Source organism: Protopterus annectens, chromosome 2.part1, assembly GCF_019279795.1.
Source record: "Protopterus annectens isolate FY-2018-M chromosome 2.part1, PAN1.0, whole genome shotgun sequence".
In the NCBI taxonomy this organism is placed as follows: domain Eukaryota; kingdom Metazoa; phylum Chordata; order Ceratodontiformes; family Protopteridae; genus Protopterus; species Protopterus annectens.
This window is the reverse complement of record NC_056729.1, coordinates 1008350343-1008375477: the sequence shown is the minus strand read 5'-3', so window position 1 is coordinate 1008375477 and position 25135 is coordinate 1008350343. Positions and strand designations below refer to the sequence as shown.

Sequence of the window (25135 nt, the reverse complement as noted above, 5' to 3'; positions counted from 1 at the left end):
TTACTTTTACTCTCTATTTCATCTGACTTCCATATCTGCTCCACTTACCACCTCTAACAAATACTTATTTCTCACTTTCACCTCCCTTCTACTGCTCCTAATCTACCATTTGAATGTTCCAGTCTGACATTTGCTTTATGAGTGAGTAAAAAACTCATTCACTTATAACATATCAACATCTTTCAGTGCTACATTATACTGTATTTATCCTGTTTTACTGAAAATATATTTATATTATTCCATGTCACATCTGCATTATTCTACGAATTTACAGTTAATAAGATTTCAGTTTTCACCTACATGTATGTATCTTTTGCTCTTATAGTTGTAATGTGTTTCTCTCCCTTGGCCTTTGCTGAAACTGTAGAAAGTAATCTAGTCAGACATTTTTAGTAAACAAATATCAATAAACAAATCAATGTGGTGCAGAAATGGGTACATGCAAATAAAGGGCACAATCTCCAAGCCTGATGAGTCACACCATGGCATGTACCAGAAAGAAGTGTGTACACTCCCCATATGTGTACATTACAGAAAACGTGGGAGAGAAATTCATAATGGCTACTCAAGAAGTTAATCAGTCTAATATTTGGGCTGGTCCTAGGAAACAGTGGATGGGTAGACCTGCTGACAGTGAAGATCACTTCTCAAACAAGCGACAAGATCTTAATCCCATCATCTTCCCTACAATTATTTTTTATCCAAACATGAGAAATTTTAGTGAGAGGAGCATAAGGCTTCATAAATCTATCTCCACGATGGGCTGCTTCTTGTAGGCTCAGTTTTGACAGCAGCACTGCCAACCTATACACAATTGTGTGCACCGCATTTTCTCAAGTCATAAATACATTCACAGCATGTGCTAACTGTACATAACTTCAAATAAGTGAAAATGCACTGCTTTATATTTTGTTAATGGAACAAAATGAGTACAGGTTCTAATTTCTACAACTCAGTGAGAAACAGATGTGCACAACAACCAAGCTAGATAAAAAAGTTAATACATACACGTAAAAAAAATATGCAGGAAATGCTCTTTAACAGAAAATAGATTTGTCAATATTTTTAACTTCTTTCAATGATTTAATTTCTGCTTATATTTACAAAATGTATACAAATATGTACAAATTTTAAACATTTGACTTTTAAGTTTAAAAATTCACAATCTTGGGAGCTTTAGATTTTCTCTTCTCTGAAGACACAGACGTTGTCACCTCTTCATAATCTGCACTCATTTTATTTGACCATCTACCAACAGTTATACCACCACCTGTAGACATAAATCAAACAATAGAAAATGAATAATGATACAGTGACAACTGTGACTTGGCTACAAGGGCAAAAAACAGTTACAGAACAATCAAAAAAAGTACAGTTTTGTATCTACCATAAACGTAGATGTTCGAGTGTAAACACTGCTGCAGTCATTACACTTGGGTTATCCTGCCATCAGGCGGTTCCCCAGTCGGCCTGAGTTCCAAAGTCTTGGTCCGGCGTCGGTTGCTGTCGCCTCCTACCTGACGTCAGTGCGACAGGGGTATATAAGATGCAGCCGATGCCATTTGCTTCAGTTTTTTTGCCCCAGATGTCAGGTACCCCCAAATCGGTAGGCAATTCAAATTGCTAATAAAACAAAACTTCAGCTTGGCCAGCTAAAAACTTGGTTATATTCAACTGGACGTATAAGAGAATTTAAGTACCTTTTTCTGCACTTTTTTTAAAAAATACAGTATTTAAATTGATTTAAACTGTGTATGAAGGAGTGTTGAAGGAATTTTTATCTGAAGTTATTCTGCTCTTCAGTAACTTGAACTAAAGCTAGTGTTGGCTGAATTTTATTTGCTAGTAATTACAGGTGTGGGGGTAGCCACATTCTTTGATTTCCTGTCCTTGCATATTTAAACTGGTGCATGTGAAATAATTCCTGCTTTAAAACTTCAGCTTGGCCAGCTAAAAACTTGGTTATATTCAACTGGACGTATAAGAGAATTTAAGTACCTTTTTCTGCACTTTTTTTTAAAAAATACAGTATTTAAATTGATTTAAACTGTGTATGAAGGAGTGTTGAAGGAATTTTATCTGAAGTTATTCTGCTCTTCAGTAACTTGAACTAAAGCTAGTGTTGGCTGAATTTTGTTATTTGCTAGTAATTACAGGTGTGGGGTAGCCACATTCTTTGATTTCCTGTCCTTGCATATTTAAACTGGTGCATGTGAAATAATTCCTGCTTTAAAACTTCAGCTTGGCCAGCTAAAAACTTGGTTATATTCAACTGGACGTATAAGAGAATTTAAGTACCTTTTTCTGCACTTTTTTTAAAAATACAGTATTTAAATTGATTTAAACTGTGTATGAAGGAGTGTTGAAGGAATTTTTATCTGAAGTTATTCTGCTCTTCAGTAACTTGAACTAAAGCTAGTGTTGGCTGAATTTTGTTATTTGCTAGTAATTACAGGTGTGGGGGTAGCCACATTCTTTGATTTCCTGTCCTTGCATATTTAAACTGGTGCATGTGAAATAATTCCTGCTTTAAAACTTCAGCTTGGCCAGCTAAAAACTTGGTTATATTCAACTGGACGTATAAGAGAATTTAAGTACCTTTTTCTGCACTTTTTTTTTAAAAAATACAGTATTTAAATTGATTTAAACTGTGTATGAAGGAGTGTTGAAGGAATTTTTATCTGAAGTTATTCTGCTCTGTGGCATTGAAACTGCCCGCCCCTCAGCCTGCCTCTGGGCCCATCTCATTTGCTCACTCAACTGAGTGCAGTGAGATCATATTCTGATTTCAGGCACTCCTACTGTGTACAAAGAGAGCATCTGGGAAATAGAAAAAAAAAAAAAAAAAATTAAGCTTATTTCCTGCCTTTCTTGTTAAGTGGTACAGACTATTTGTAGGCTTCTGAGCCCCCAAGCCCTTCTGTGTTTGAGGGAAGCCTTCTAGCTTGTTTATTTCTTATAACTAGCCAGTTTTCTAGTTTCAGCACTCAAATCTGTTTCTTTGATCTCAGCACTTGTTCAGAAAAAAAAAAAAAAAAAAAAAATTTCATCTGCTTTTACTGTACTTGTGTTTTACCTACTTCTTTTACTTTTGCATCATCTTAAAATACTCAATTGTATTTATTACTGCTTGGTGTAACTCATTCTAAGCCTTTTGGTTTAAACACTTGGGCTTCGGACCAGTTAGTTGTTTTGCACTGAGAGGGTTTGTGGTCTGCACTGTTGTGGCAGAACAGGTAGCTTACATCCTTCTAGGTTGAGAACTGCTGATTGAGGGCTCAGTGTCTGTTATTCTAAAAGTGTATTAATTCTGGTTTAAGCACTTGGGCTTTCAAGCCAGTTATTTTACATTAAGAGGGTTCGTGGTCTGCACTCTTGTGGGAGGAGAGGCTGGACTCTGCCCTTCTGAGCTGGGAATTTCTGGTTAAAGGCTTATAGTGCATGCATATCTGAACTGTTCCTTACTGAAGTTGGTGCTCCTTGTTTGCTGTGGCATAGACTGGATTCGGGCTTGCTGGATCTAGCTTTGTTTGTGTAACTTGAGCACTAATCCAGACATTCTCTAAAGTATTCAATGGTATTTATTACTGCTTGGTTGTAACTTGATTAAAGTGTAGCTATCATTCAAGTCTTTTGGATTAAGCACTTGGGCTTCAGAACAGTTGTTTTACATTAGGAAGGTTTGTGGCAAGCACTGTGGTGGCAGGACAGGTAGCTTCATCCTTCTAAGTTGGGAACTGCTGATTGAGAGCCCAGTGTCCAAGTGTATTAGTTCTGGTTTAGGCACTTGGGCTTCAGGCCAGTTATTTTACATTAAGAAGGTTCGTGGTCTGCACTCTTGTGGGAGAAGAGGCTGGACTCTGCCCTTCTGAGCTGGGAATTTTCTGGTTAAAGGTTTATAGTGCCTGAATATTTGAACTGTATCTTACTGAAATTGGTTCACCTTGTTTGCTCTAGCATAGACTAGATCCAGGCCTACTGAATCTAGCTTTGTTTATATGCTTGTTGTTTGTTTGCTTGTTATTTCCCTGGAAGCTAATTCCACCTAATACGCAACTTCTCAGCTTCTGTGGATCACTAGTGATATCTGCATTGCTTACTGTACTTATTTCCTTGTTTCACTTGAAAGAAAGTTACTGTTTGTCGCTTTTGCATTTAGTTACTTGTAACACATTGCACTCAAGTTACCTGGCACTTGCTCACTAAAGCAATTATATAAGTCAGCACTAAAAATTAAAAGCACTACACCCTCACTCCCCACTGGCCCTTGTTTTCAATTAAGGATTTCCCAATATTATTCTAGCATGTCCAAAGGTCAGTTGTCAATCTCCTCTCGGTCCAGCTGGTGAATCTGGGAATCTTGAGGCAATGTTATAACTGCCTCATGTACACAGACAACCCTCTCCTCCTCCCACATAACACAAATACTTATGAGAGATGCAGCTATTTAGCCAAACTGAGGCTGAGCTCTCTCAACTCAGGACTGGCAAGACCAGACAGGAGGAGAAGGCAACTACACACACCACAAAACCAGCCTCACATAATGCTACCACTCCACTGAATCAAACACATAAACACACAAAGACATACTCGGAGGCTCTGAGTAAAATTTACCTAAACAGCAGAGGCCTCCAAAGCAGACACCCAAACAACTGCTACCTCAAGACACCCCACAAGCAACACATAAACCACAAAAGCAGTGTGCAAAGCAGTCACAGCCCTTAAGGCCAAATACAACACCAAACATACTTGTCATAGGTGACTCCATAGTCAGACACACTGACGTCCCACTCACCAGGCTGAACAAGGAGAGGGTCACAGTAAGCTGCCTATCGGGTGCTAGAATCCGCCACATAACACAAGCACTTCGGGTCACTCCATGGCAAGTACAAATATGACACAGTCATTGTCCATGCTGGTGTGAACGACCTGAGACGTACCTCCCTGGACTACATGAAAAGAGACATAGAGGAGCTCTCTGATTATGTAGCCCAGGCAGGTATGACCCTAACCCTGAGCAGTATCCTTCCTTCACCAAGAATGATGCCACAATATAGAGACAAGATGATCAGCTTTAACAATTGGCTTAATGTCTGGTGTCATTCAAAGGGGATCCAGTGTCTGTCTGCCTGGGATGACATGCTTGACAAGCCACGCTGCTTCGCAAGGGGACGGCTTGCACCTGTCACCCCTGGGATTCCGGATATTGGCTAAGGCTCTTGCCCCCCCCCATAGTGCCTTTTTTAGGCAAGGCTCAAATTCTAAACCTACCACCCTAGAAAACAAAAATGGGAAGAAACTGAGGGTAATGCTGCTCAATGCCAGAAGTCTAAATCTCAAAATGCACGCACTCGAGGCCCTTCTCAGTATGGAGAACATCGATGTCTGTGCTGTAACTGAAACCTGGTTCAAGGCTCCTGAGAGCACCCCGGCACTATTAGGTTTTACCTCATATCATGCCCGCCCCAAAACCCGGACCACACCACAAAAGGAGGGGTGTATCCATATTCATAAAGGATACTCACACCTCCAGGTTGGTGGCAACGCACAGCTCGGAAACCATCCAGGTGCAACTAACCATAGGCAAAACTGCTCTACAAATTGTAGCATGCTACAGGCCACCCTCTCAAACTCAGGAACCCCACACAGCCTTCCTGAAGACACTGGAGGGTATAAATGTATCTCCAAACACCATCATATTGGGTGACTTCAACTACCGAATATAGACTGGGAACATTACTCAAGCCCTAACTTTCTAGCCCAACGGTTCCTGGAGTTCATAAATTCAAATGCCATGGAACAGCTAGTCACTGTTCCCACGAGAGGAGAAAATATACTAGATCTCATTGTCACAAACATGGGGACAAAATGCTCCACACCGAAGTATATCCCTCATTGGTGAGATCTGATCATAAACTAATCTCACTGGAAATCCACATCCCGCCCCACCCCAAGCAAAAGACCATAGTGAAGAACTTCTCTAAAGCAAACTTCACACTACTCAAGACTGGTGTGGTATCCTTCAAGGCCCCTGAGCCAGAGGAAACCACAACCCAAGCTATGGAAGCCCTTACAAATGCCTTCTATGAACACCTCCAGGACTGCATGGATCAGGCAATCCCAAATAAAACCAAGACTCTTTCCACAAAGGGCAAACGTCCAGTCTGGTGGACCCCAGCCATTAACAAACTTTACAATAAGAGGAGAAAGCTATTACATGATAGAACAAAATCCATAAAAGGGAAGTCACCCTGATCATTATTAGTAAAAAATACGAGCACTCATAAAATCAACTAAGGCCAATTTTGAGAGAAAAATTGCCATGGATTCAAAGGACAATCATAAGGCCTTTTTCAGCTATATTAGGAACCTGGGTGGAAACTTCCAGATATGCTCAGAATTAGTCCAAAATGATACAAAAATCACTGAACCCACAGACATTGCCAACATACTGGCAGACAGGTTCAGTGCAAACTTCACCCCTCTCCCCTAAAGGAGAGATAACTATCCCAGCCGAGTGTAGCCTCCCGACATCTCAAATGCGCAGGTGAAAGCTGCTCTCTAAAGCTAAAAACTCAGCATCAATGGGACCGGATGGTGTCCCCGGCTGTGTGCTACACGAGCTAAATGAGGAATTAAACCCGCACATAAGGCAGCTGTTTAATCTCAGCCTTACCACAGGATACGTGCCCAAGGAGTGGCGACGGCAACTGTGGTCCCACTCCACAAAGGCGGTGCCTCACGGACCCTGGTAATTACCGCCCCATAAGCTTAACAAGTCTAGTCTGCAAAGCTATGGAGAGGATCATAATGGAGCTCATAAACAAAGATATAGGGGACTTGCAGACATTGGACCCGACCCAGTTTGGCTTTGTCAAGGGAAGATCATGCCTTTTGAACTTGGTCGACTTCTTGAAACAGTCACCAAGGCCATTGATGAGGGAAAGGCAGTCCATACAGCCTACCTTGACCTTGCAAAGGCTTCGACACAATACCCCACTCGGTATTGTAGAAAAACTTACCAGCTTAAATGTAAACCCATATGTCACAAGATGGGTTGCAAACTGGCTTAAGGACAGAACCCACAGGGTTAGAGTTGCTGGCGCTGTGTCAGACTCCAAGCCGGTCACAAGTGGTGTCACACAGGGCTCGGTCCTTGGCCCCCTATTGTTTGGCATCTACTTCTCAGAAGTACAGGCCAACATGGGAGGACTTTGGCTGACAAAGTTTGCAGACGACTGCAAACTGGGCCATAGTGGAAAGTGCATCGGACACGGATATCCTTCAGAAGGGACTCACGGAAACAGATAGCTGGTGCCAGAGCCATGGCCTGAAGTTAAACGCCAAAAAATGTATAGTCATACCCTTCGGGAAAAACAAGGTAACCCCAAGCTACCATATAGGTGGCAATCCACTAAGCACAGAAGAGGTTTATCAGGGACCTGGGGACCCAGGTTGACAGTGGCCTTTCTTTTGACACTCGCATTGCTAAAGTGGTTAGAAAGACCTTCTACATTGCCCACCTGCTCATGAAGGGATTCACATCCAGATCTAGTGAGGTCATTGTTCCCCTGTACTCTTCACTTATCAGACCAATGATCGAGTACAATGCCCCATTCGGGATGTATCTCACCCGACATCTGCAGCAATTGGAGAGACCCCAAAAGTTCCTCACCAAAAGGATAAAGGGACTCCAAAATCTGTCATATGCTGCCAGATTGAAGAAACTCCAGCTCTATTCAGTCGCATACCGTCTGCTCAGAGGTGACATGTGCCTGACATACAAGGCCATGTCCAACCCGAATTAATGGACATGCTCCACCTCAAAAAATCCAAATCCACCAAAACCACTAGAGCAAGCGACTTAAACCTTAGCACGGATATAAATAGGACATGCTGGAGGGATAGATTTATCACTCAGAGACTCCCTATGCTGTGGAATAAAATCCCGGTCCATGTGAGGCAGAGCACCTCGCTGACTCTGTTCAAGAGAAATCTAGACCTGTGGATGGGAGATCGTAGGTTTACCCCAGGAATCAACTCTGTGTCACTGCTGGACAGAGGCACAACAAACTAATGGGCACAGTATTTTTTCATATAAGGGGTGGCGTAAGCCACAATAATTTGGGCTAGGCTTATAAATGCCTTAGGGCAGATAGCCTAGTATAAACCTATGAACCTATGAACCTATGAACCTAAGAAAAGCAAACAACAACTTTCAGTTACCAGCAAACACTCCCCATAGGTAGTAAAGGGTAGAAGGCATAGGTACGTACTAGCAAATAAGAGGGGAAGGAGGGAGGGTAACCTGGACTGCAGCAGTGTTTACACTCGAACATCTACATTTATGGTAGGTACAAAACTGTACTATGTTCATCGTGTTACACTGCTGCAGTCATTACACTTGGGTGGAATCCCAAAGCTGAGGTAGGGAGGCTGGTTCTATAAGGCATTAGGGGTGGATATAAGGCCCTGCAGCACAGCAGTGGCGAAGCCAGCTCTGGATTTGGAGTATAAAGGCAAATGGTAATGCTTGGTGAAGGTATGCACAGAACTCCATGTTGCTGCTTCCAAAATATCCTTGGTAGGTACTCCTCTGAGGTAGGCAGATGAAGTGGCTGTTGCCCTGGTGGAGTGAGATCTAATGCTGCTAGGTACAGGTTTCCCATGGTGAGTATAGCAGAAACATATACAATGTCCTATCCATTTTGAGATAGTCTGTTTTGAAATGGCTTTTCCCTGTGCTCCTGCAGCATATGCTACCAATAATTGCTCAGATTTTCTGAAAGCTTTGGTTTTGTCGAAGTAGAAGCGTAACTGCCTGTGAATGTCCAAAGAATGTAGTCTCTCCCCTTTGTTCTTTGGTTTTGGATAGAAAGTTGGCAAGTGAATAGTTTGGTTTAGAGCCACACTTGATACCACCTTTCACATAAACGTAGGGTTAAGTTCTTAAAGACACCCTGTCCTGGTGGAAAATGAGGAAAGGTTCCACTGCCATTAGTGCCTGTAATTCTGAAACTCTTCGTGCTGATGTTATTGCCAGTAGCAGAGCAGTTTTCCAAGAGATGTATTTTAATTCTGCTGTGTTAGCTGGCTCAAAAGGAGGTAAAGTTAAATTTTCCAAAACAAAGTTGAGGTCCCAAGTTGGGGTAGGTGTTCTACAGGGCGGTCTTATGCTTTTAGCCCCTCTGAGGTATTGTTTGAACAAAGGATTAGAAAAAATTGGTGGATCCGTGTTGTAATGAGCAGAAATGGCTGAGGTGTGGATCTTGATGGATGAGAAGGAGAGGCCCTTGTCCAGCATCTCAGTTAAATATTGAAGTACCTGAGGAATGTTTGGGACTAGAGGGTCAAGGCTGTGCGCCTGGTTCCAGGCACAGAATCGCTTCCATTTATCCGAGTAGGCTTTCCTGGTGCTAGGCCTTCTGGCCTCCAGAATGACATCCATAACAGCTTTGGAGAGGCGCATTGCTTGCTTGACTAAGGAATTTTCCATGCAGCTAGGTTTAAGGTCTTTAGCTGGCTGTGAATTATCTGACTGTTTGTGCTGTGTCAGCAAATGTGGGATTTGAGGCAAAATCCAGGGTGGTTCTTGTGCTAAGTTCTTTAAGATTGGGTAACAGTGCTGGCATGGCCAGTCTGGTGCAATCAAGATCATTTTTGGCTTTTCTTGCCTGGCTTTTATGAGAACGTTTGGAAGGAGAGGTAAAGGAGGGAAAGCGTATACTTGCAGGTTTTAACAGCTGAATGAGAGGGCATCCACTTTCCATGCTTGTGGATGGTAACTCCTTGTGCAGAATTTCTGTAGCTTGCAGTTCACTGGGGATGCAAACAGATCAATGTCCGGGCTCCACCATTTTTGTGTTATCATTCTGAATATTTGTGGATTCAATTCTCATTTGTGGGGATCCATGATGTTTCTGCTTAGGTCATCTGCCAGTGTGTTTTTCTCTCCTGGCAGGAATTGTGCTTGCAGATGAACTTGGAAGTCTAGAGCTGTGTTCCACAAGGTCATGGCTTGTCTACAGAGGTGGTAGGAGTGTGTGCCCCCTTGCTTATGTACCACATAACTGTGGTGTTGTCTGTCTTTAGTAGTAGTTGCCCTGGATGCAGCAGGTCCTTGAAAGCTATAAGTGCATTTTGCACACCTAGCATCTCTTTTTGATTGATGCGAAGATGCCTTTGCTCTGTGGGCCACTTGCCTTGAATACATTTTCCTGCCATATGTGCTCCCCAGGCGTAATCATATGCGTCTGTTGTCAGTGTTTGCCTGGCTGTGAGTTGAGTAAATGGCTGTCCCTTGTTGAGGCGACAAGCTTGAGCCCACCATCGAAACTCCTGTTGAAGGCAAGGAATTAGTGGTATAACTGTTTCTAAACTTTGACAGTGTTGAGACCATACACTCTTTAGGTACCATTGTAGTTTCCTCATATGCAGTCTGGCATATGGAATTAGTAGTATGCAAGATGCCATGTAGCCCAAGGCCTGCAGAATTATTCTTGCAGGGAGTTGGGTCTTTGTTGCCATCAATTGAAAGTATTGCGTCAGTTGTCCTTGTTTGTCTGGCGTGAGATAAGCCATCTGGGCCATTGTGTTCAAGCTGGCACCCAGGAATATTATCTGTTGTGAGGGTACTAGTTTTGATTTCTTTTTGTTTACTGTGTACCCCAGGCAACTTAATAACTTGTTTACGAATGCCAGATGCTTTAGAAGAATGTCCTTGCTCTCTGCTTGAATCAGGCAGTCGTCCAGGTATGGATAAATCTGAACTTCTTTTGGCCTGCAAAATGCAATTACTGGTGCCAGGCACTTTGTGAAGACCCTGTGCGCAGTAGATAAGCCAAAGAGCAGTGCAGAGAATTGATAGTGCATTGAACCAGCTAGAAATCTGATGTATCTTCTGCAGTTTTGTCTGATAGGGACATGCAGGTATGCCTCCTTGAGGTCCAAAGTCACGAGCCAAGCTTTCTTGCCCAGCATGTGAATAAGCTGCTGCAGTGTCAACATTTTGAATTTCGGAACATCCAGGTAAGTGTTTAGAGAAGAAAGATCCAGAACTGGTCTCCAGGCTTTGTCCTTTCTGGGATCCAGAAAAAGTCTTGAATAAATTCCTTGTCCTTGCTCCTGTGGTGGTACCTTTTGAATAGCTCTCATGTCCATGAGTGCTGTAATTTGTTTTTGAGCCTCTGCCCACTGATTTGGTGGCAGATTTGGCATTCCTTTTAACCTTGGCAGAGTGTGAAAGTGGAACCTGTAACCTTGAGATACAATGTTGAGAACCCATTTGCCTTTGGTGATGCAATGCCAATTGTGATAGAAAAGTGCCAGTTTTCCTCCTAAGGGGGCTGCCAAGAGAGAGCTGTTTGGCAGCTGTAGTGGGAAGTCATTGAGGCTGCTTTTTATAAGGTTGTGGCCTGTCTTCCCCTACTTTCTGGCCTGGTCGAGGCCTGTAAGGGCCTTGTGCTTGACCTCTACCTCTTTGACGTCTGTATCTGCCCCATTGAGGTCTGTCTGAGACTGGAAAGGACCAATTCTTTGTTGACTAATTTCTGCTAAAACAAGGAGGCTGAACCCTAAGAAATCCTTCACCGTTTGCATAGATTTTGCCTTATCCTCCCATCTTCTTTAATACCTCCTCTGCCTTAACTCCAAACAACACATCCCATTGCAAAGGTACATCCAATAATTTTGCCTTAACATGATCTGGTAACATATGTTCTTTTAACCAAGCATGCCTTCTATTGACAGAGCCTGTAACTGCTGCTCTATTCTAAGGAATCAAACCCACATTGCAAAGTATGTTTTCCCACTTGTTCAGCTGCATGCAATAAATCCTGTATTTCTTTAAAATTATGAGGATCTGAATCTGGAAGCATCTTTTGTTTCAACTGAGACATCAAAAATTGCTGATATTTTAGCATGTGAAACTGGCAATTTAAGGCTCTCATTGCTAAAGTTGCAGACGTATATACTGTCTTTCTCCATCTGTCTAATGCTCTGGAATCTCTGTCAGAGGGAAATGGGTTTTTTTGCCGATGAGGCCTTAATCCCTTTGGATCCCTGAGAAATAGTTTCAGGGTCAGCAACGGGGCTTTTATACAGAAATTTGTGAGAGTCAGGGACTCTAATATCTATCTAGTTTAACTGGGGCTGGAGGTAAGGAGTCAGGGTTTAAGCTGGATTCAGTGTACACATCATCCACAATATCTAACACTGGCGGAATAGCCAGGGGTCTGTGTTGAGGCAATAAAAGGAAGTTTCTGAGCCTTTTCTTGGATTCTGAGTAATCCTGGCCTTCCCAATGGAAATGCTCCCTCATGGTATGTAAGGTCTCCCCAAAGGAGTAGTCCTCAGGCGGAGAAGCTGATGGAATTAATTCCTCAGCATCAGAATCCTCATAAGGGGGTAAAGAATATCCTAGGCCTGAGGATGAATCTGAAGAAATGGACACCTGGTCGGAAGATTCATAGTCTGCATCCTGTCTGGGCCTTTTATCAAGAGGGGGATGGGACCCCCTGATCAGGGTGATTAGGTCTTCGGCCATTTTGAGCATTTGTTTCTTAGGCATGGAAGCCTGTCCTGGAGAATGTTGTATCTGTTTCTTAGTTTTTAAGGGGGCTTTAGACTTAGCAGAGGGTTTAATGGTTAACTGGGTAGGTCTGAAGACACCCTCTGAAGCTATGGATTGCTCAGCTACTTCGGTTCCCTTTGAAGGGTTAGTTTCGGTAGGCTGAAAACCTAGAGCGTCCAAAGGCCCAGCCAGCTCCACGTGGGAGAAGGAGACAGCCAGTGGTTCTGAGGAAGCGGTAGTCAGGGGCTGTGTAGGCACCTCGCTGAAAACCGGAGAACTGGCGACCGGCCTAGAAGAGGCCTTGTCGTCAGTTTTGGGCCTCGGATGCCTGTCCTTGTCTTTGCGCTTTTTATGCATTCTGGTCATCGGAAGTTCCGAAGGCATGGTGTAATTGAATTTTCTACCAAAGTAATGTCGGGCAAAATCAAACCGACGTTTAATAGTGCGCATGTTAAACCTAGCACAAAACCGACAACCAGTGATGTCGTGGTCTGGGCCTAGGCATGACCGACCGGCACTTGCGAACAGCTTCTGCTTTGGGCACCGCGCGGCAAGAAAGACTGAGGAAAATGGCGTCGGCTGATGCCTTTATACCCCAGCAGCTATGACGTCGGGTGAAGTGCGACATCAGCCGAGGCCAGACCCAGACTTTGGAATCCGGCCGACCGAAGGGCTGCCTGAGGCAGGACAAAGTACAGTTTTGTACCTACCATAAATGTAGATGTCCGAACAGGATAGCATCTGCAGTCCTAATAAATGGGTTGTCCTGTCGTCAGGCAGCCCTTCGGTCGGCCGGATTCCAAAGTCTGGGTCTGGCCTCGGCTGGTGTCGCACTTCACCCGACGTCATCTCTGCTGGTCTTCGGGTATAAAGGCATCAGCCGACGCCATTTTCCTCAGTGTTTCTTGCCCCAGATGCCAGTTGCCCTCTTGGAAAACTAAATTTTGGGTAAATGCCAATGTTTCCAAAAAAGGTAGGCAAACACAAAAATAAGCATGTATGTACATATATACAAACAAATACACCATAAGAGATCCCCAGCTAGCTATTAGGAGGGTAAATACCCTAGGAATACCACAGAGGGGAAGGAGGGTGGGTAATCCTGACTGCAGATGCTATCCTGTTCGGACATCTACATTTATGGTAGGTACAAAACTGTACTATGCCCTTCAAGGATGCATCTGCAGTCCTAACAAATGGGTAGAATACCATAGCCAAACTAGGGGAGGAGGAAGAAGAATTATGGTGTAGTTAGGATCCCTTGCAATACAGCAGTGGCAAACCCTGCTCGGGATCTAGAGTATAGAGGTAAGTTATAATGCTTGGCAAATGTATGCACGGAGGTCCAAGTAGCCGCCTCAATAATGTCCTTGGTAGCCACTCCTCGTAAGAAAGCTGTGGTAGTGGCTGTAGCCCTTGTAGAGTGAGGTCTTATGTTCTGTGGAATTGGCTTTCCATGGTAGGAGTAACAGAATCTTATGCAATTTCCTATCCACTTGGAGATTGTCTGTTTAGAAATTGCTTTTCCTTCCCTTCCTGTTGCATAGGCTACTAGAAGCTGGTCAGTTTTTCTATTGCCCTTGGTTCTGTCCAGGTAGTAGCAACTGTCTATGTACATCCAAGGTATGCAGCAGTCTTTCCCCTGTTCTGTGGATTGGGAAAGAAGGTAGGTAGGTGGATTGCCTGGTTTAGAGACACTCTGGATACCACCTTAGGCATAAATGTAGGATTAGTTCTCATGGATACTCTATCTTGATGGAAGATTAGGAAGGGTTGTACTGCCATTAAGGCCTGTAGTTCAAACCCTTCTTGCTGAAGTAATTGCCAGTAGGAAAGCAGTTTTCCAGGATAGGTGTTGAAGATCTGCTGTTGCTGCTGGTTCGAATGGAGGAGTGTCAATTTTTCTAGCACAAAGTTCAAGTCCCATGCTGGTAATGGTGGTTTCCTAGGAGGTTTTACATTCTTGATTCCTCTGAGGAACTGCCTGAGTAGAGGATGTGAGAAGACAGGGGATCAAGCTGTATTCTGCAGAAATAGCTGATGCATGTATCTTGATGGAGGAATAGGACAGGCCTGTATGGAGAAGCTCTGCCAAATACTCCAGGATGTTGGCAATATCTATCTTTGACACATCTTTTCCTCTTTCAGTGCTCCAAATGACAAACCTTTTCCATTTCCCTGCATAGCTCCTTCTTGTAGAAGGTCTGCGGGCCTCCAGGATAATGTCTTTAACCCTTTGGGATAAATCTGGGTTAGTTGCTGTTATGTAATGTTCCAGGCAGTTAGTTGCAGAGTTTTTAGATTTGGATGCATGATGTTGTAGTCGTTCTGAGTTAACATCAAAGGCATCAGGGGTAGTGTCCACGTTCTCCCCCGAGACATACTCCTCAGCGATGTATACCAGTGTTGTCTTGGCCAATTTGGAGCTATCAGAATTATCCTTGGACGCTCCTCTTTGATTTTCAGTAGTACCTTGTGCATCAAAGGAAGAGGTGGAAATGCATATGCTGTCAGGCCTTTCCAACTGAAGGATAGAGAGTCCACCTTCCATGCAAGTGGGTGGTATGTCCTTGTGCAGAATTTCTTGAGCTGGTGATTGAGTGGGGATGCGAATAGGTCTATTTGTGGCATTCCCCATTTCTGTGTGATGGCCTTGAAGATGTCCGGGTGTAGCATCCATTCGTGAGCATCCGAGGTAGTTCTGCTTAACATGTCTGCTAGGATGTTTTCTTTTCCCGGTACAAATATTGCCTGTAACTGAATGTTGTAGCTCAGAGCCATATTCCATAGGTCCAGAGTCATTCGGCACAGGGGGTATGAATGAGTGCCTCCCTGTTTGTTGATGTACCACATGACTGTGGTGTTGTCTGTCCTTATCATCAAATGGCCTTCTTTGAGGAATGGTCTGAAATTCTGGATTGCTAGTTTTACTGCCAGCATTTCTTTTTGATTTATGTGCAGGTGCAGTTGATCTGGGGTCCATAATCCTTGTATGCATTTGTCCAGCATGTGGGCCCCCCAACCTAGGTCTGAGGCGTCCGTTGTGATGGTTTGGCTTGCTTGAAAGTTGTGGAAGGGCAAGCCTGGGTTTGACTGGCATGCTTGAGCCCACCATAGGAACTTTTGTTTCAGGCATGGGATTAGTGGTATTTCGGTTTCTAAGCTGTGCCTGTGTTGAGACCATAAATTCTTTAAGTACCACTGTAGTTTTCTCATATGCAGCCTGGCATGGGGGACCAGGATTATGCATGATGCCATGAAGCCCAAGGCCTGCAGTACTTTCCTTGCTGTTAGTTTGTTCTGCTTTGTTAATGCAGAGAAGTAAAGAGGGAGTTGTTCTTGTTTTTCTGCAGTTAGGAATGCCATCTGTTTTACTGTGTCTAATTCTGCACCCAAGAATGTTTTTGTTTGGGATGGTATTAGTCTTGACTTTTTTAAATTGACTGTATCCCAGGGCTTGTAGTAAGCAAATGACTCTTTGTAAGTCCTTTGTCAGCTTGCTTTTGTTGTCCGCTTGTATCAGGCAGTCGTCCAGGTATGGATAAATTTGGATTCCCTGTAGCCTGCAATGAGCGATTACTGATGCCAGGCATTTTGTGAATACTCTGGGCGCAGTAGATAAGCCAAAGGGCAATGCTGAGAATTGATAATGCTCTGATCCTGCAAGAAATCTGAGGTATCTTCTGCAATTTGGTCGTATGGGGACGTGCAGGTATGCCTCCTTGAGATCTAGAGTTACCAGCCAACATTCCTTGCCCAGCATGGGAAGAAGTTGCTGTAGGATCAGCATTTTGAATTTTGGAACAATGATGAATGTGTTTAAGGCGGACAGGTCGAGAATAGGTCTCCAACTTTTCTCTTTTCTTGGTACTAGGAAGAGTCTGGAGTAGAATCCTTTGCCCTGTTCTGTTGGTGGTACTCTTTCCACAGCTCTCAGCTTTGTTAATTGAGCTATCTGTTTTAGAGCTTCTGTTTTCTGATTTGGAGGTAGGTTTGGCATTCCTCTTTTTACTGGTAAGGTGTGGAAATGAAACCTGTAGCCTTGGTCTATAGTCTGCAAAATCCACTTGTCTTTTGTGATATAGTGCCAATTTTTGAAAATAAGGCTAACTTTCCGCCTAAGGGTGCTGCTATTTGTTCCCTGGTAGGCGGTGTCAGAGCCAAGTCACTGTGATTGTTCTGTTGCAGTGGCAGTGGTTGTGTCTGTGCCTCGCTGGTTATTGCCTTGCCACTGGCGTCCTCTGTAGGCACCTCCTCTGGATTGATTTCTGCCTCTGGAGCGTCTATTCCTGCCTCTCTGAGATTTAGAGGAGTCTGGAAAGGACCAATTTTTGGAAGGCCAGTTCCTGCTAAACCTTGGGGCTGAACCTGTAAGAAATCTTTAACTGTTTGTACAGATTTTGCCTTCTCTTCCATTTTCTTCATTACTTGCTGGGCAGGAGAACCAAATAGACTGGCCTTATCCATAGGAGCATCTAACAGCTTTGCTTTAACATGATCCGGCAAGACCTGTTCTTTCAACCATGCATGCCTTCTTATAACTGTGCCAGTCATGGCTGATCTAAATGAAGCCTCCAGTGCATCATAGCCACATTTTAAAGAATGGTTACTAACCTGCTGAATGTTATTCACCATCTCTAAAACATATTTCTTATCTAAGGAGTCATCAGAGGACAGTTTCTTAGTTAACTGATCAAGCATAAACTCTTGGTATTGGATCATATGAAACTGACAGTTCAAAGCTCTAGCTGAGAGAGTAGCAGAGGTGTAAACTTTTTTACCGCATCTCTCTAAGGACCTGGATTCCCTTTCAGAAGGGAGAGGGTTTTTTGCTGAGGTCGAAGCTACTGCCTTAGGCCCCTGGGAGATAGTCTCAGGATCTGCAAGTGGGGCCTTGTATAGGTGGTGATGAGTGTCCGGTACCCTGTAAAACCTATCGGGTTTGGCAGGGGCTGGAGGTAAAGTATCAGGAGCAGTGCAAACATCATTAAATGCATCATCCACAACAGGCAGAACTGGGGGTATAGCTAAGGGCCTATGTTGCGGTAAGTGTAGAAAGGTCCTAAGCCTTTTTCTTGAATCTGAGAAATCTTGTCCCTGCCATTGGAATTGCTCTCTCATGGCATGTAAGGTTTCCCCAAAGGAAAATTCCTCTGGTGGAGAGGCAGATGGAATAGATTCTTCAGCATCGGAATCTTCATAAGTAGAAAAGGAGCCTCTGGATGGTCTGTAATGTCTGAATCATCAGAAGAATCATCTGAGGACACTGGCTCTGGGGCTCTGCTCTAGGTCTCTTTTCTGGAGGCTGAGAGGCCCTGTATGGGTGAGATTGGGATCCCTTATTAAAGAGATGAGATCCTCTGCCAGAGTAAGCATTTGAGAACTGGAACTGGGCCTGTGTGAGGGGGGCTTAACAGGCACTGAATTAGCAGTTTTGGCTGCTTTAGCCCTGGCAAAGGCCTTAATAGACATGGCTGCAGGAGGCCTAGCAGCACCACGTGCTGGGCTAGAGACATCCAAAGGGATGGTGTCCGATAATTCTAAAGGAACCACATTAGTAGGCAAAACTTCAGAGGCCGATTCAACTAGGGTAGCAGGAGCGTCGGTAGTAGTCATGGATTCGGCTGAAGATTGACCCGTTTGCTCGGTTTCGCGAAACCGAGACACTCGCGTTTGCTTAACCGTGGTTTCGGCCGAAACCGGACCGCGAGTGTCGGTCTTTTCTTTCGTTTTTAACAATTTGAGAAGTCGGAGGATCCGGCGGCATAATGTACGCAAAATCTGAGCGAAAAACTGTTCAGCAAACTCCGACCCGGCCTAAGCGTCGCGGTTGAAGGAAGCACAGGCTAAACAGGCTGCTACGCCGTGGTCTGGGCCTAAACAAGGTAAGCAGTAAGAGTGGAAATCTTTATAAGGTATTTGTTTCCCACAAGTTAAACAGTTATTTACTTTTTCTGACATCGGCTGAGGCAAGAAAGAGTCCCCAACGGGGTACTTAGCTTTTAGAAGTCTTCGAAGTAGTATTCGGTAGTAGTAATCTCTGGATCTGACCAACCGGCACTTGCGAACAGCTTCTGCTTCGGGCGCCACGCGGCAAGAAAGACTGAGGAAAATGGCGTCGGCTGATGCCTTTATACCCGAAGACCAGCAGAGATGACGTCGGGTGAAGTGCGACACCAGCCGAGGCCAGACCCAGACTTTGGAATCCGGCCGAACGAAGGGCTGCCTGACGACAGGACAACCCATTTGTTAGGCCTGCAGATGCATCCTTGAAGGACATCCCATTTGTTATGACTGTAGATGCATCCTTGAAGGACATCCTAGAGCATCCAAAGGTCCAGCCAGCTTCACGTGGGAGTAGGAGACAGCCAGTGGTTCTGAGGAAGCGGTCGTCAGGGGCTGTGTAGGCACCTCGCTGAAAACCGGAGAACTGGCGACCGGTCTAGAAGAGGCCTTGTCGTCAGTTTTGGGCCTCGGATGCCTGTCCTTGTCTTTGCACTTTTTATGCATTCTGGTCATCGGAAGTTCCGAAGGCATGGTGTAATTGAATTTTCTACCAAAGTAATGTCGGGCAAAATCAAACCGACGTTTAATAGTGCGCATGTTAAACCTAGCACAAAACCGACAACCAGTGATGTCGTGGTCTGGGCCTAGGCATGGAATACAACAGGAGTGGAAATCCTTATGAGGTATTTGCTTCCCACAAGAAATACAGTTATTAACTTTTACTGACATCGGTCTGAGGCAAGAAAAAGTTTCCCCAACAGGGTACTTAGCTTTGTAGAAGACTTCGGTTCCGGATTCGGAATGAAAATCTCAGGAGTCGGCTGACCGGCACTTGCAAACTCCTTCTGCTTTGGGCACCGCGCGGCAAGAAAGACTGGAGAAAATGGTGTCGGCTGCATCTTATATACCCCTGTCTCACTGACGTCAGGGAGGAGGAGACAGCAACCGACGCCGGACCAAGTCTTTGGAACTCAGGCCAACTGGGGAACCGCCTGATGGCAGGATAACCCAAGTGTAATGACTGCAGCAGTGTAACACGATGAACATCGTCATTAGTAATGATATAAACTAAAAGTTAAAACAAACAGTATGCTAGTACATCATCAGCTACAGATAAATCTCTCAAACTCTTATCTCAAGAATTCTGAACAAAGCCAAATATAACGGGGGGGGGGGGGGAGAGGACAAAGGCCTAAAATCGGGAAACAATTTTAAGTACTGCTCTTATAAATGAAAGTTGCTGGAAAAATGAGTTTTGCATTGACATGCATTTTTCTGAAGAATATAAAGTCTGAAACTATGTTTATTGTTATTTAGTGACTAGTCCTCAAGGATTTCCAGAAAATCACAACTTTTATGAAGAAATATACAACGTAAAAATTTAGACGTTCTGTGAAATGTTTGAGGACATTTACAGTATCAAAAGGACCCTCCATGATGGGTTTTAGGACTGGGTTCATTATTTCCACAAGTCAGAGCCTGCCATTTGTTTTTAGAAGCTCCACCGTCAGGGATGGTCATGTGCCTGCAATGATGCACACTGATACAACATATATACTAAATAAGCATGGCCAACACTTGTGCCCCCGACTTTTTACCCTGGTCATAATTAAGTTTCTTCTCGCTAATCAAAAAAAAACAATAATGAAGGTCTCTTGGCTAGTTGAAAAGAACCCTAAGCTGGGAAATTGGAAGGGGTACTCTTGCTCTATCCAGGAAGGTCCACTCATAAATCAACTGATGTAGTAACAGTATATCTATAATATCTTAAAATATTGGTACAAATGTCTGCAATGGACACATTCCTGAAGCACAGACTGGACACAACAGCCCAATTAGTAGAGTAAGCTTTTACTGCAGGATTTCCTGTGGGTAAACTGTTATCCAACACAAAAGAAAATGGAGCTAGAAACAACTGTAACGTAACATACTTGCCTGGTAGCTATGAAAAACATACACTTGGCATGCTTCCTAAGTTTCTGAACACATCCCAGAAACAAATGGGAAGCCTATACATCTCTGCAAGTGCCTTTACTCCCCAGGTTTCTTCTCTACAAAAGAATGGGTAGATGAAAGGATAACTCAATGATAGCATAGAAACTACTTTTGAGGAAAACATGGGGTCAGCCAGAAAAATACCAAATCTCAGCGGGACCAAAGAGAAGCCTCTGCATAATAAGGCTCAAAGTTCTGTACTCCTACTCGCAAAGTTGACTGCAACTAAAGAGGTCTCAGACTCAGGAGTGGATGGGTAGGCCTACTGACCATGAAGATCACTTCTTAAAGAGAGGACAAGAAAAAAAAAAAGAAAAGTAATGCCTTACAGGTACTACTTAAGCAGTCAGTGCTGGAGAGCTGAGCTACAGTCCTGCCCTCCGAAGGAACCAATGCTGCAGAAAAAGTGACATACTTACAGGCTTCCGAGACAGCATTCTTTACTGCTAACTCTAACGGAGGGATGTCCCAGGTCTCCACAGGCTCCTTTCCATAGCCGACTAGGTAGATGGCATAACATCAAAATATGCTGGATCACAAGCCATAAGGTACTCCAAAATGAAGGACCACCCAAATAGGTTTGGAGGTGCAGAGAGTCTCATTATCCCTAACCATCTTACAGACAAAAGTTTGTCTTCCCAGACTACCAAAGGAAGCTTAACAGAGAGGACCCCCCCCATAAAAACACTCTTTATAATGGGTTCTCAGGTGTTAATGAGTTTGACTTCATGTATGACCATGTGAACAGCAAAAGTCAAGTCGGGGTAAGGCTCATGCATCAAACCTGGTAGAAGAATCAGACTGAAGTCACTAACAGTAAGATCCTGCACCTGTGTCTCTCAAGTTCCCACCAAACAAGTTTTTGATGTTCCAGGGCTTGGGACATAGACCTTCTCACAGGAATACCAAAGTCTTTCTACTCAACCAAGAAGTGATACTGCTAGGCCTGAAGAGAGGTCCCAGAAGGAATGCCCTGACCCTATGTTCCATTAATCTGAGACTTATGGTGCCAGGCTTCAACTTGAATGACCGAGGGATGGGCAGTGCTGGCACAAGATTCATCCCCCAAACTGACAGCTGGATGTATAGTCATCCAGCCCTACATAACATGGGATCAAATACTTGCTAGCTAAATACAAGCTCTGCACTCATGAGGCCTAAAAAGCATCTCTCACTCCAGACTTGCATCAAAAACATCTAGGTTTTTATAAACCCTCTGGGGTTACACAGTCTCTGTGGTGAAACGTTGACCTATTCCTCAGACTTTGTACAGGACCACCCTACTGGCCTATGTCAAGAAAGTACTTCTGCCACACCGAAACAGACAAGACAAGGCCAAGGTAGATTACTCTCAAAATGTAATGCCCACAGAGTTAAGAGAGACTCAAAAGTGGGTGCATTACAAAAAAAAGTCTCAAGTATGAGTGGCAAAAGGAACTGTTGGACTTAGTAAATGAGTATTCTTAAACTGACAGGTTGTATGACAGCATGAATTACCAAGGGTGTCTGGCTATCCCAAAGTATAAAATCTATAAAAAGATGCAGAATTATGATGGATGGAATAATGAACTCAACCCGCTGAATCCATCAAGGAAATAACTAGTTAAATCCAGAAATTCAAAGTTCTACACCTAAAGTTTTCTGTTTAAAATAATTCCTTCAAAAGCAGTAAACATAACACTCCACCCCCTCTTCTTTCACAAATGTCCATATTCTACCATTCAAATTCTACATTTTGATGGCGCATAGATGCCTAACAAACTGTTTTCTATTAGAGCATTCAGTATGATGAAGCAACTAATAAAAGGATAAACTGTTCAAAAGGTGCTTTACTGAATCACTTTAGACAAGCGTTCAAAAAGGTGGATTTCCTGGCTGGTAATGCCCCCCCGATGGAGGCAAGTTATTCTACTGCAAGAAAATAAAAGGAAAGAAAGTAAGTAAATCATATGTGCATTATCACAAACTACAGTGACATTAGTGCACTCCATGCATACACTGTGTATGTAACAGTAGGCCAAATGAGAAAGGCATCTTCAAAATTCAAGATTATGTTATATCGCTTGTGTGCCTTGCTGGTGAGATTGATGAGAGTTACTAGAACATGGTAATTGGTGGAAATTGTAGAGGGGGCACACAGGAAAAAAACAAAAAAAAAATCAAAGTTTGGTCCTAACCCTTCATTCATTCTTACTGCCATAAACAACATTATACAGTCACTTAATCAACATACAGTACAGGTTTGCAAAACATGACAAGCAAAATTCACAACAGATTCACAGAAACTTGGATGCATAACAACCATCTCACTCTAAACGCAAACAAAACTAAACTAACAATCTTTTCTCCCTCTAGAATCTCCTCCTTTGATAATTCTTCTTTCACTACACTAAGCCAGAATAACACCCTCATTGAAATTGTATCTCACACTAAACTGCTTGGTGTTACCATAGATGAACATCTAAAATTCAACATCCATATTCAGACAGCCATACAAAAACAGCAAAAACTAGGACTCCTGTACAGAAACAATCATTACCTCACTCCCTCCACAAGAATGACCTTAGATTCCTCCTACCTTCTCCCCTCTCTCATATACAGTGCCCCCCTGCTCACCAACCTCAAACTTGGCTTACAATCCAAAATTAGAATCTTGCTACAATAAAAATCAGCAAATTTGCCACCAACTCCAAAAATTCTTCTCATCACTGCCTCTTCCTCCAAACTCTACAATGGCTAGAGCTACCTAAACCTTCTCAAACTCACCACAGCCCATAAGGTAATCTTCAAACCAACCAGCGGTCCCGCTCTCTCCACCACCTTAACCCCTTATATTCCAAACCGCTCACTCCAATCAGAAAACCAAAACCTCATCCGAATCCACAAATCTTCCTGGCCCCCTGGCCACCTTCTACTATCATACTCCCTAGCCAAATTATGGAACACACTCCTCCCTCCATTCGAAAAACTCCAAACCACACCAACTTCAAATCCCTCCTACTCTCTTACCTGACAACTAAATGGATATGCCCCTGCTCCTCCCCTACATGAGCCCCTCCTCACTCATATTCTCTTTTTTCCAGCAAATACGGTCTCTCCCTTTCAACACCTCCATACAACTCCTGAATTCTGCTTATCACTGCTTGACTGCTCTTCTACCACCATTTTTCATTACTTCTGAGACTTATATGTATATGTTATGTAACATATATGTATGGAAATGTTTTCTAAAAAAAAAAAAAAAAATACTCTGAATGCTGAATTATTTCCTTACATGGTTAACTGCCTGTCACCATAGCCAATCTGTATCCAAAAGCATCTCTTATTATGTACTTAAATTATACCATCACCATATAGTACTTCCTCTATCCAATATGCATGATTAACATCCTTTCTGCATCCTTTGTTGCTCTGTAAATGCTAAAATCATATTTCTGTATATATTTTACTAAAACCTAGTCTGACTACAGAATGAATATCCGCTGGCCTACAGCTACTCTGTATACAAATGCTATTTCTCCTTATTTGTTAATTGTACCTTCAGCACATGCTACACCTACTCTGTATACATGTAATCTATTTTTGGAAACTGTATTCTCAGCACGTTATATACTATGTTTGATATGCATGTTTGTTATTGTTAAATAAAGCTTTTCTCTCCGGGACTCCACTGAAAACGGGATCTTCTCAACCCAGTGGACTTCCCAGGTTATCAAACTGAAATAAATAAATAAATAAATATGCAGTCACTCATTAAAAAAAAATAACAAAATAAAATTGTTAGGTAACAACTATACACTAGAGAGATGGGAAAGCAACAGGAAAAGTAAAGTTTGGCAAGTTCCACTTATCCCATAACAGTAGATATTTGAATTCCTCACTGCTGCAAGTAGCTTTAAGCCTGTATGTGTTGTGTCTTGCCCAAGACACAACTGGTCAGTTTCCATAAGCTCTGGCTTCCTCCCACACTTTCACTCTGACAGCTGATTGGGCAGTTATGTGTAGGGAAAATCAGCAGTCAGAATGAAGAATCTTCTGGACTTTCTTGCTGAAAAGGTAAGTAGGTGCACACTCATTCTGAGCCACTAAAGCATGTAAAACAATTTTATATACCAATAAGTAATTTATATGCAAAAAACAGGTGATGCAGTGTGGGTGCAGCTACTGTCACAGTGAGTAATTTGAACATCTACTGTAAATGAAACTTGAATAACTGTACTACTTTCTTCATTCCCACTGCTGCAGTAGCTTTCAGGCTAAATGGGTTAATTACCAAAGCCTATGCAACCTGGGAGGAGGAACAATGTGGATCCAGGTGCCCCTGGACAACGGTCTTAGCGAAAATTGTCCCCAATATAAAAAATAATACAGTTTGTAATGCTCTGTAAAAGTATGTACAGAGGACCATGTAGCTGCCTCTAGAAAACTTCGACAGTCCACCCCTTTCCAAGAGGCCACTGAAGATGAGGCTCTAGTAGAATGAGCCTTTATACTGTCTGGAATTGGTTTATCGTGGTGGAAACAACAAAAGACAACCATCTGGGAGTAGTCTATTTTGACATG

At 43.2% G+C, this 25135-nt stretch overlaps 1 protein-coding gene across 1 annotated transcript in view; it reads right to left on the bottom strand.

Moving 5' to 3' along the window:
• Positions 1-883: 883 nt before the first annotated feature.
• The window catches only part of ZCCHC9 (zinc finger CCHC-type containing 9), a 252435-nt gene continuing 228183 nt past the window's right edge, over positions 884-25135 (bottom strand). The window contains exon 5 of the mRNA XM_044062592.1: positions 884-1270. Coding sequence (XP_043918527.1) covers positions 1152-1270 — 119 coding nt within the window. The 3' untranslated portion in view covers positions 884-1151. The remainder of the gene's footprint in view (positions 1271-25135) is intronic.